Consider the following 12,320-nt stretch of genomic DNA (forward strand, 5'->3'; position numbering starts at 1 on the left):
TGTTTTCTGCTTGGTTTGCTTGTTGGTTTGTTTGTTTGTCTGTCGGCAGAGTTACGAAGAAAGTACTGGCTTAAAAAACACTTCTTTTTGTTAATAAAGCAAAGAGGGCCTCCACAATCTTTAAATTTTTTTTAAAGATTATTTTTTGGGGGCTTTTTCCGCCATTATTTTATAGGACAGCTAGGTGAGAAAGGGGGAAGATATGCAGAAAATTGTCACAGGTCGGATTCGAACGCTGGACCTCTGCGCTGAGGAATAAACCTCTCAGTATATGTGTGCCTGCTCTACCACTGACCCAACCCGGCCACCACCACAACCTTTAATAAAAATTGTTGTACTTTGTTTTTTCGGAAAATGTAACTGGAAATAAAAACAATCATAGCTTAGCGTCAACACTTAAGCTCAGCAGGTCCGTCAAGCTTTCGATTTTGTATTTTTGGCATTGAAGGGATGTACATTTAATGGTATAATCTGGCACACTGCTGAGAGATATTTTATTGAGTGAATCAAACCGAAACTTGAGGCAGCGCAAGCAAAACCTCATCCAGACTTTCGGCCTGACACACATCCTCCCATCCTCCCTCCTTTCCACTTCAAATGAAACCCCTGAGACCCTGACACAGCGCTCCTGCCTCTGATCCAGGTCTTTTCCAACCTTGTGAAAACCCTCATTGCTGGATGGATGATGCAGCAGAGGGAAAGTGATGAGCTGGAAAGAAAAACGCTGCCACACGGGCAAAAAAAAAGGAAGAAACTTTTTCTCTTTTAATTCTTTTAGTCACACCCTCCTAATTTCTCCACAGCTCAACTTTGCCTCTTATTCTTCTCTCTTCCCCTTCTGTGCTAAATAATCCAAACTCTGTTAAGCAGTGGTGTAGTCTAATGTATTGTAGTGGGTATACTGTAATATATATATATATATATTCTGATACACTTTTATGCACCAATTTACGGTGAAATACATTTATTAAGCCTATGTGAAGAAAAACACAGATGACAATTCAAAATATATTAAAAAAATATAATGAAACTATGTTGTTACGTGTCATTGGGCACTTTTAAGTAGGTATATGGAAATCCTGGAGATTTCTTAGTGGGTATACTGCGTATACCTGCGTATCACGTAGACTACACCACTGCTGTTAAGTGTTTTTTTTACAGACGAGTTCAGGTGAGGCACACTCACTGTGTAGAGGAAGTCAAATCAGTGGTTTCCTTTTCTCCCCAGCATGTTACCTCCTCTAATAATAAAAGGCAGCAGATGGTTCAACCCCCACCCCACAGATCCTGAACAACTGAGCTGTGATTTAAGCCTGTTGCTCCACAGAGGGAGATGTGGATTACAGCATCACTTTATAAACACACATCTCCTTAAGAGGCTCTCCATTTAGACTGTAGCCGACTTGTTTGTGTTTATATGGCTGGTAAAATATATCAAACCCCTCCAGGATCTGATACAGGAGCCCAATTATCTACTTTTGAGTTTAAGAAAAGGGAATCAACCAGTGCTGAAAGGATTCGTAAAAGAATCAATTAGTCCGTCTATAAGTGATCAATTATATCATTAATTATATGTAGTACACTCACAGATATTTAAAAAAAAATATTTTTAAAGATTATTTTTTGGGGCATTTTTAGGCCTTTATATTCCACAGGACACATGAAGACATGAAAGGGGAGAGAGAGGGGGGAATGACATGTAGCAAAGGGCCACAGGTCGGAGTCGAACCAGCGGCCGCTGCGTCGAGGAGTAAACCTCTATATATGGGCGCCTGCTCTACCAACTGAGCTAACCTAGCCACATATTTAAAAATATTTTAATTAGAATAGAATAGAAATGTATCAGGTAGCACTAATGGAAGAAATCAAAAGGAAAACTAAACTGTATTTACAAGGAATATACACAGTTACGTATATTTACTGTATATAATAAGTTTTTTTTATTGTAGTGTAGATAGAAAAGAAATTATAAATAAGAAAATGTCAAATATTTGCCGTTTCCAGTTGATAAAAATATGATCTTTTCTCAGTAATCAGTCAAAATGTGCGCCAGCTGTATGATTAAGCCCAACATCACAACGATGATGATGGACGAAGACATAAATGAATGTAAAGATATACGTTACCTAATGCTGTGTAGTTTTAATCAATTAAATACATCTTAAATCTTTGTTGGCATAAGCTCCTAGGCTTTAATCTTACAGCTGAGTCAGCCAGATGAAGGCACCGTAGATACTGTACTCTGGTGTCAAACTGATGATTGAAAAGCTATTTTATTCCTTCCGCTGTAATGTGCGGCCAGTCGAGGAACAGCACTACGTGAATACAAATCATCGCGATCATTATTAACAGCAAGAGTAGGGTGCTCGGGGTCAAGAATGAGAGCTCAGATTGAACACGGAGCTCCCTCTCTCTCCTGAAGACTTTGGGGAGGTGATATCAGTAATGAAGGTCAGAGGAGGCAAAGAGCTGGAAAATTGCTGTAATCCAGCAAGTAATGTAATTTAGGTGAGGAGCTAAGGGCCTTGAATTACCCTCGTCGTGTCTGCTGCAATACAGGAGAGAGAGACAGAGCACACAGGATCGGTATTAATGACACACATCTTAGAGCTACAGAGTCGACTATACAGCATGTTTGCAGGGACTTTTTATACATCATTATGAACAGCATTCTACAGGTCTTTTGCTGTGTAGAACGCTGAATTATTCTCTTGCACAATAGTGTCACAACAGTCAGAGACAGCCAAGACTGAAGATCTAAAGCTAAAGATGCAGTCAGCAGTTTTAATATATCCACCTCGCGGTAATAACACCTTCAGCTTCCTCTCTGCTGCGTTACTCGAAAACAACCGTCATGTACAATAATAGTGGAAGTGTTTCTAAACCTAAAGATGTAAAGATGCTGCGTCTGCTGCTCAGGGATTTTTCCGGTGTTTAACCGTCATCACAATCAGACACAAACACGCACACACTAGCGCTGCAAAGATTAATCGATTAGTTGTCAACTATAAAATTAATTGCCAACTATTTTGATAACTGATTAATCGGTTTGAGATATTTTTGATGAAAAACAGTACGTTTTCTCTGATTCCAGCTCCTTAAAAGTGAATCATTTCTAGTTTCTTCTCTCCTCTGTGACAGTAAACTGAATATCTTTTGAGTTGTGGACAAAAACAAGACATTTGAGGACGTCATCTTGGGCTTTGGGAAACACTGATCCACATTTTTCACCATTTTCTGACGTTTATAGACCAAACAACTAATCCATTAATCGGGAAAATAACCAACAGATTAGTCGACATTGAAAATAATCGTCAGTTGCAGCCCTAACACACACACACACACACACACACACACACACACACACACACACACACACACACACACACACACACACACACACACACACACAAGCCTAAGAGACTACAGCAGCTCTGTGAGCCTGGACTAAGGCACAGCTGTGCTTCGAGCTACAGTGAATTCAAGTGTCAAATCATGACAGAAGTTATCTCAGGACACTTTACGGACAGAGTAGGTCTAGACCACACTCTATAAATGCTTAAGTTAGTGTGCAAACATGAAAAATTTATTGTGGACCGACTGACCAAAACAGAGCAAGTCTTGAAGTCCTTGAATGTACTAATAAGCATGGATGTGACACGACTGCCGAAGGTCTACATAAGGAAAGATGTGTCAGAAAAGCGTTGAGAAGCTTTTATCCAGTTTGAAAGGATGCAAACTGTTCACGAGAAAGAAATCTGAATAAACAAAAGTGTTCAGCCAATATCCAGAAAGGGAGAACAGGGTTTGAAAAGCTGACAAGGGAATAAAAGGGAAAAGGGAAAAAAAAAAAGAGGAGAAGTGAAAGAAAACAGATCCCGCGTACAATTTGGGAAGTGCGACGAGCTTTGTGCAGACACTCTGTGGAATTATAATACGCCTGGCTTTGCTGAGGGTCTCGTTCTGCCGGGCTGAGATGCCCCTGAATAATTTATGTGACACCGCAAGGTTAGCATAAACCAGGGGTACACAACTCCCCTCCTCAGGCATACGCACTGGAGCAACAGTAGCATGCATCAAACGTTATCACTGGCTGCTCAGACATTTCATACACCCCATACATTAGCCGTTCGGCCATTTTTCAAATTCTGTGCTTGCTTTCAGTTTGAAACTGGCAACAGACAACACTCATGTATCAAACTGTCAGTTCAGTGGTTAAATAAAAACAAAGACAAAGAGACAAAGATGCAATGAGAACTCATATCCTGCAGCAACAAGTGAACTAAATTATGAAAAGAATAGTGTTAAAAAAAAAGCAAGAGCAGAAAACATTTCCCTTAACGGATGATCATCGGTTCCCATTAAAAATTGAGCAACAACATGTTTGTGGTTATTTTTTAGCCAGCATGGCTGTCTGTTGGTGCACCACTCTAATCCAGACTGAAATATCTCTCAACAAATATTGGATGAACCGTCGTGTAGATCTGTACAGAGTTTCATGATCCCCAGAGGATGATGCTCTGACTTTTCCTCTAGCGCCACCAACAGGTTGACAATTTGGTGAAATGTTTTGTCCACTATTGGGTGGCTTGAATTTGATACAAACATTCATGTCCCTCTCAGGATTACCTGTAATGACTTTGGTAATGCTCTGATTTTTCAACGGCTGCCATCATCAGGTTAAAATGTTTACGCTTTAGTTTACGACCAAATATCTGCAAAACTAATTACAAACTACTGACAAACTATATGGTGAACATGGTCAACATTATACAGCATATACAACATACACACGCTAGCATCGTCATAGCATAGCCGCAGCTGTAACCTCAGCTATAATTAGCTGTTTAGGAGACACGCAACACAATAACAGAAACACATATGTGAAATGTAATCCAATAACTGTTTTTTGTTGAAACTGTTGTCAAGTGTCCATCGAACCCTATGGTAACTTTTGAGGCTGTATGAATGTGATGGACTGTTTTTTTGTTGGGTATCTTGGACAGATGTTGTAAAACTGTTTCTTAAGGGTAATAATCCTTGGATTACATCAACGTTTTTACAAAGAGACTGGGAATTTATTTGTTGTTTTTATTTTTACATCCCCTCTGGTTCAATATAGTGAAAGTGAGTTAGTTAAAAAGGTAAAAGGTGTAAGGCTGGTGATACTCCATCTTATTCTCAACACATTTAATGAAAAGACCCAAACCAACACTGAGTCCCAATACTTTCTAATTTCCCTATACTGTCTCTTCCTTCTGAAGACATTTAGTTATTTAAGTGAATTTGCTATAACAGCTGGTAATTGTAGTTTTTATCAAACAAACCGGAGGAAATAGAGCATTTATTGGGAAACATTTTCAGCTGCGGATTAATCCACATTTGTTGCTCTAGTGAGAGACGGTATGTTTGTGATTCAGTCAAAATAAACTACAGAGTGTGTGTGTGTGACAGTGTGTGTGAGTGTATGTGTATGTGTGTGTGAGAGAGTGTGTGTGAGAGTGTGTGTGTGTGTGTGTGTGTGAGAGTGTGTGTGTGTCTTGTGTGTGTGTGTGAGTGTTTTGTGTGTGTGTGTGTGTGTGTGTGTGTGTGTGTGTGTGTGTGTGTGTGTGTGTGTGTGTGTGTGTGTGTGTGTGTGTGTGTGTGTGTGTGTGTGTTCATGGTGATGAAGGAACATGTCACCCAGTGAAACAGTGTGGCTCACTGATCTCTTTTCAGTGCAGATCAACGTCAGTGTTTCCAAACTAGGGATCCATTTAAACACTAAAATCTATTACAACATGAGGGTGGTCATATAACTTAAAGGGTATCTAGTAATTTGATGCTAGACATAATGTTGTCATGGTAACACCGACTGCACCATCATGTCTTTCTGTCCTCCCTCCCTACTCGTGTCTCTCTCTCTCTCTCTCTCCCCCTCTTTCCACCCATATCACAAACCATGATGGCAGCGGCTGCCATGCTGCAGTTGATGTCACCAGTTGCCGTGGCAACCGTTTTCAGCTGTGACGCTGAGCAGGAGGAGGAGGGGGTCCTGCAGAGTGTGTGTGTGTGTGTGTGTAATAATGTACATACATTATCAAAGCTGATTTTCAGGAGGATTTATTTTATTCTTCCTGTCAATTTGTCACAACGTGTGATTGGCCCTTTACAGCGGCAGCTACAACCCATGCAGTCTGTGGTGTGGTTAGGTCGAGCGCACTGCATTTGACAGACTTGACAGTACAGTGTTGAGATACTTTCATTTACATGACGGGTATCAGATGAAGTACTCTATTTGTATTGGTATCACTCTAAAGGGTACCGGGATCGTCATTTTTCAACGATACCCAGGCCTAGTCTTATGCAGAAATATGCAAATAATAAACAACTCCATTATTTATGGGCCATTTTGGCTCTTTCCATAATCAGCTATTGTATAAATTTGTTTTCAAACACTTACATTTGTAGTTTTCTTTTCCATGATTTATGGCTACAAAGAAAATTTGACTAGAATAAAACGTGTTGTTTTTTTTGCGTTAAATCTTCTGTATTTATTCACAAAACAAAATACCCTTTAGTGCAATTTTTGAACGTGTGTTTATGTCTTCACTTATTACGTGAAACACAATCCACAGGCATATGGACACACCATCTGGTGTGCAGAGCAACGCAGCCCCTGTGCCCATGTTCTTCAGCGCTCATGTTCTGGTACAGTATGCCACGGTGACCCTTTAAACTCCTGACCTCCTCCCTCTACCAAAGGCTTCAGACACATACCTGAACTCTAAACTCATGATCTGAATCTGATGAAATACTCCAGATTTCAAGCTTCTTTGTATTTAATTAACAAACCAGACTTTGCGCGTCAAACCCTATACTTTAAGATGACATAAACAGCTTTTTTGTTTGTTTGATTTTGTTGTCTGAGGAAAACCACTCACCTGAATCATGTAGAGCTGAGCAATGCGGTACTCCTCCACACTCATCGGCATGGGGATGTGATACTCCTTGATCAGCATGGTTGTGCTTGAATTGGGCCGACTGTGTGTGTGTGTGTGTGTGTGTGTGTGTGTGTGTGTGTGTGTGTGTGTGTGTGTGTGTGTGTGTGTGTGTGTGTGTGTGTGTGTGTGTGTGTGTGTGTGTCCAGAGGGGAAGGAGTGCAACAGGGTAGACGCTCCTCTCGATCGGCTCCGCTACCCGAGCAGCATGTTCAAACAGCGAGGATGGGAGTCATCGTTATTCACACCTGAGAGAGGAGAAACAGGAACAGACTTTCAGTGAGTACGAGAAAAGGTTTAAGAATATGTAGATTTTAGCTTCCAGCTTTACTTACAAGCCAGAGGAGGAGTTAGCATGTTTGTCTCAAGGATTAACCCCCCCTCCCACCCCCCCCTACACAATCCAACGCTGTGTGTCCTCCAGCCTTCCTAAAGATCTATTACAAGGTAATCCACTGACCTAGCAACATCCCTGAAATCCCCCAGCAACCTAAATCCCAACTGTCCCTACACACACAGTGAAGAATCAGCCAAGTGTAGCCAGCGTAGCCTTTAAAGCCTGGTACTTCATAGTATTTAATATTGCTGTTACTCTATACTTTCAGATATAAAGACACAAAGAATTTGAATGCATGACTGTTGTAGTTCGGTATTACTATTTTTACTTAAGTAAAGGCTTTGAATGCTTTTTCCACCACTTATCCTTTAAGTACGTATTAGGGGTAATGGCCCGCCTGCTTCCTAAAAATCAACACTTCCATCATTTCTTCCAACATCAACACCCATCTATCCAAACTAGCGATGGAGTTACATTTTAACAAGCAGATAGGGTTGAGTAAAGAAGACTCGTATGACAATGGCTACTTAATCTCAGACGGATTAAAGACTGTAAATCTGATGCTGTTAACGTGAAAGAGAAAAGAGGATGAGCTGAAATGTCAAAAGTGTGTGTGTGTGTGTGTGTGTGTGTGTTCTTGTTTAACTATATTTGTGGATCTGTGCATCTGTGCATGATTAGGCTATGCATGTTTGGTCGAGCTGCTGCAGCAGACGAATCGTAGAGGTCAGGAAGTACAGTATGACAGTGAATTTAGCATAGAGGCTCTTCCTGCCAACAACATTGGGCTTCATCAGCTTTTTAATACTTAACTTTTTTTTTTAATTTAAGCTGTTCTAAGCTCTCAGGGTGGCCGCAATGTCGGTCAGTTTGTCCGCAGCTTTTGGTTCAGACTGAAATGTCTCAATAACTATCGCATGGATTGCCATGAAATGTGGTTCACACATTCACGTTCCCCTCAGGATGAATTTGGTATTCAGATTTTTTGAAGTGTGGTTGTACGAGCTACTTCTCCATAGTCATTGTGTTAGCTACAGTAGCTGGCGGTCGGCACGCCCCCCAGTTTGTAGAAGCAGACAGGAGTACAGACACAGAAGCTAAGCATTGTCCTGCTGTGGTGAGGGGCAGCAGCTAAGTGCATTTTAGACACAAAAAAGTGTACGCTACATTTAGAATATTTTCAATGCTTCACATTGTCGTCAGACAGCCTTTTCCGACAGTGAAAGAATCAACAAAATGTAGTCCTCCAAATCGCTGTGAGGCTCTTTAATTCCCATGATGTGTAAAATAAACAATAGCTACAGATAATAAAACTGCAGTGCTCGGTCTCAACCATAAATGAAGATTCAAATCCGAGCTGCTTCCCAGCGGCAGTAACGTACGACCTTATTTTCTGTGCTGCGGCGGTTTGTACTCTGATACAATTACAGCTGGGAAATGGAGTGGCGTTTCTCACTGAATCCTGTGAAGAATAAGTCCTTGACCGACAGAAGAACAGCTATAAATAGACACAGTAATCCCCACAAAGCAAAATGTGAGACAGAGACAGATGAAAACTGACACATAAACAGATAGACAGAGCCATGCATGAAGACTGAGCCGTTTTGTTTGCCTCCATCAGCTAAGTGAGCTGTGAGTCAGCACATCAGATACAGGAGCCAGCATTCACTGAAAGAGATAAGCACAAACTGAATGAGGACGACTGTTTTACAACGAGGATGTTATGATGTTAGTTTTGTTAGTTGCACAACTATCGTGTTCTGCGATGTAAAATGATTTTTGTCAAAAGGAGTCTGGAGGCTTTGAAGAGAGCAGAGATAACGTCTTCAGTTCCCCGTCGTAAAGGGCTGTCTGACAGCAAGGTGAAGCGCTGAAATATTATAAATATAGAGTACACTTAAACTGATAGAGATTTTTTCAGGTGTCTAAAATACATTCAGCTGCTGCCCCCCCCCCGTGCACAGCAGGACATTGCTTAGCTTCCGTGTCGCTACTCCTGCCTGCTTCTCCCAACTGGGGGCGTGCCGAGCGCCATCTACTGTAGAACTACAAACTATCCATTTAAGCTATAAAATATTACAGAATACAGGAAAATCTCCATCACAAGTTCCCAGAGCTCAAGGACGCTTTTAACTCCTTCTCTTGTTTAACATCTTTTTTTTTTTTTAGTTCCAAACTCAAAAGATATTTAATTCACACTGACACACCACAGAGAAAATGATCAACCATCAGCTCGAGTAACATTTACTGAACTGCAGCGTAGGCATGGCCACATTTATGCCATTCAATATTTTATTACAAAACTGAGATAAGACTTCTGTCTGTTCTGTCTAACACAAAAAAAAAACACTGTTTAAAGTACAGATCATTTGTCCACTTCAAAACAAGCTTTTAACGTCATCCAGTGTGTCTCTAACATAAGTGTGTTTGTGTATTTTAGTATGTATTAATAATGGATGCCCAGTAGCAACACAAACCACAATAAGCTTTTCTTAAGTCATTACTATAACAAACTGAGCACTTAACCCCGATAGTAGAATGTTAAAATACTGGGCTCTGACTTGGCAGACAACCGCATACTTCAATCATGTTTTTATAGAATAACAGGAAGCATTTTATCAACATGTGATGTAATGCTTTTCATCTCCTTCAATAACTCTTTCTGAAAATGGCCCCATTCCCTCTAATTACTTTGGGAATGACCATCACTGCTTCAAACCTAAACAAAGATCCCTTGGGCTTATGGCCAATTTCCCACAAAGCAAACAAACCGCAGCATGGAGGAAATTAGCTTTCCGCTTTCCCTGTGTACCTCTATCCACTCTAATCCATTTAACTGATGAAGTTTGCACCTCGTATTATGGCATTAGGAATAAAACATGAAGCCAATCATACAGGAAGATTGGCCTCTATAGAAAACGGCGAGCACTGCTGGGTGGCTCAAATTGCCGCGATTGTGTGAAAACATTTTCAAGATAATCCAACAGGAGATTGTCTTCCACTGGGAAATTTCAAACAATCCTTTAGTCTCCCAGTTATATTCGAAGGCCTCCTAATTGAGCTCGCAGTTGAAAAACACAGTCAGAGTCGCCTCCGCAGAGAAACTACATGTCTCATCTGCACCACTAAGAGGGTGCCTGGCCGCAAGCTGCCCTCGCTCACAGTCCTGTGCGATGGCAGACTGAGAAAGCCTTCAGTTAAATTGCACCAAATTTTCCACCGTGGCAACCGACTCAGAGGAAAACAGCTCTGGTCCATTAAACACAGCACCGCCTGCCAGCAGCTTGTTCCCGTAGGGCGACTTTCTGCTCAACCGACCCCCTGAAAAATGCACCCTACCGTCCACCTTTTCACATTAAACGCATACTCTCTGTCTCACCGTAGAGAATGACTGTGGATGTTTCAGACTGAATGTTGACCACTTCTCTCTGGAGCTGGATATTTCCGCACCTCTCTGGCCTTTGCAAGCTTTTTCTGCAGCTACCACTGCTCTAAAATTGATCTGATAGATGTTCTGCAGAGATGCAAAAGTTATTATTACGTATCACGTGTTAATGGTGTGCAGGGCTACATACGACACTAGTTGAGGAGGCGGGTCAACACCCTCACTTAAACCTTTAATAACCGATCTTCTTGGCCACTTGGGGGCAGAAGCCCTCCTCACACAAGTAACATTAGCATTAAAACATTAGCACAAAAAGATGTTAGCATCAAAAGTAATGTTAGCATAAACAATTAAAGTTGAGCGTAGAGAAGTTCCCTCATTCTGGAGATTAGTTTTGTTAGCATGTATCAAATTCCTGCTGTTTACCATTAATATATATAGCACTGTAGATATACGCCAGATCGCCTCTGGCATCATGCTCATCGTTAATTCTGCACACTGAACTGAAAGAGAGAAGTCTCTTTTTGTGGGTTTTCATGCGTTATTATTTTGGTGAATCGAGCAGTTCAAGTTCCTCTAATGGATCTCGTCATAAGATCATAAGAAGTCTGTGTTATTCCCTGGCGTGCATGAGCATTGTACGACGTGGAAACCCGCATATATGTGAAGTCCTTGTTTATTGTGTGTCTGTCATGTTTAATTTATGAAAATCAAAGCCACTTTAAAGTCCTCAGAACAGATTGGCTGAATGCATATCGAATGAATTACCATAATCATGAGGACACAAGGGGAAAAAAACCCATATAAATACTGCATATTTAGTATATATATATATATATATATGAACCATATGTATCTGTCACTGTGATCAGCAAATTAAAGCGCAAAAAACCAACCCATCATGTCTTTGTAACACATCACAGTGTGATGCACCAGGATGCATCTGATTCACTTCTTCAGCGGTTAGAAAAACTACCTGAGTCTAGCTGCGCTAACAAGATCCCCTGACAGGATTCATCTCTGCTTTTGATAACAACACACACACACACACACACACACACACACACGGATTTAAAACACACCACGACATTCTTCACATCTGGATGATGTGAAGAATGAATTAGATGACGTCTGCCACGAACACGGGCGGGCCGAGAACGACAAACACACTGAGAATATTTTCTCAGTTTCATGTAACCCCCAAGAGTCAAGTACTGTACTGTACGCTCTTTTTGCGTACTTTAAATCTCATGAAAATCAGCTGACTAACATGCAGTGATCATCAGCTGCTGTGGCTAAACTGCACTTAACACCTACAAAATATTTAGAAAAAAACATTTGGCAAAAGATGATCTGTATCAAATGTTATTTAATGTCTTTTCTGTGCCTCCTATGGCGATAGATTTTTCACAGCTTCCTCCCATCAGCATACACTACCCGGAGATGAAAAACTCACTGAACGTGCAGCACATCACAACCACTCAACATAATCATTAAACGTGTTGCACAAGACGACAAGAAGCTTCGCTGCAACCACTCAATTCATCCATCCTTACGAATAAATCCCACACATTAATCCATCGCTCGTCTCGCTTATATTTTTTCCTTGCAGGAAAAT

At 40.9% G+C, this 12,320-nt stretch overlaps 1 protein-coding gene across 4 annotated transcripts in view; it reads right to left on the reverse strand.

Moving 5' to 3' along the window:
* LOC120545032 (membrane-associated phosphatidylinositol transfer protein 2-like) overlaps positions 1-12,320 on the reverse strand; it is a 60,637-nt gene that overhangs the window by 26,941 nt on the left and 21,376 nt on the right. For all 4 annotated transcript variants that reach the window (XM_039778967.1, XM_039778964.1, XM_039778965.1 and 1 more), the window contains one exon: positions 6,924-7,228. In XM_039778967.1, the coding sequence (XP_039634901.1) occupies positions 6,924-7,001 (78 nt within the window). In that variant the 5' untranslated portion in view covers positions 7,002-7,228. The remainder of the gene's footprint in view (positions 1-6,923; positions 7,229-12,320) is intronic.

The sequence above is a fragment of the Perca fluviatilis genome, chromosome 17, assembly GCF_010015445.1.
Source record: "Perca fluviatilis chromosome 17, GENO_Pfluv_1.0, whole genome shotgun sequence".
Lineage (NCBI taxonomy): Eukaryota > Metazoa > Chordata > Actinopteri > Perciformes > Percidae > Perca > Perca fluviatilis.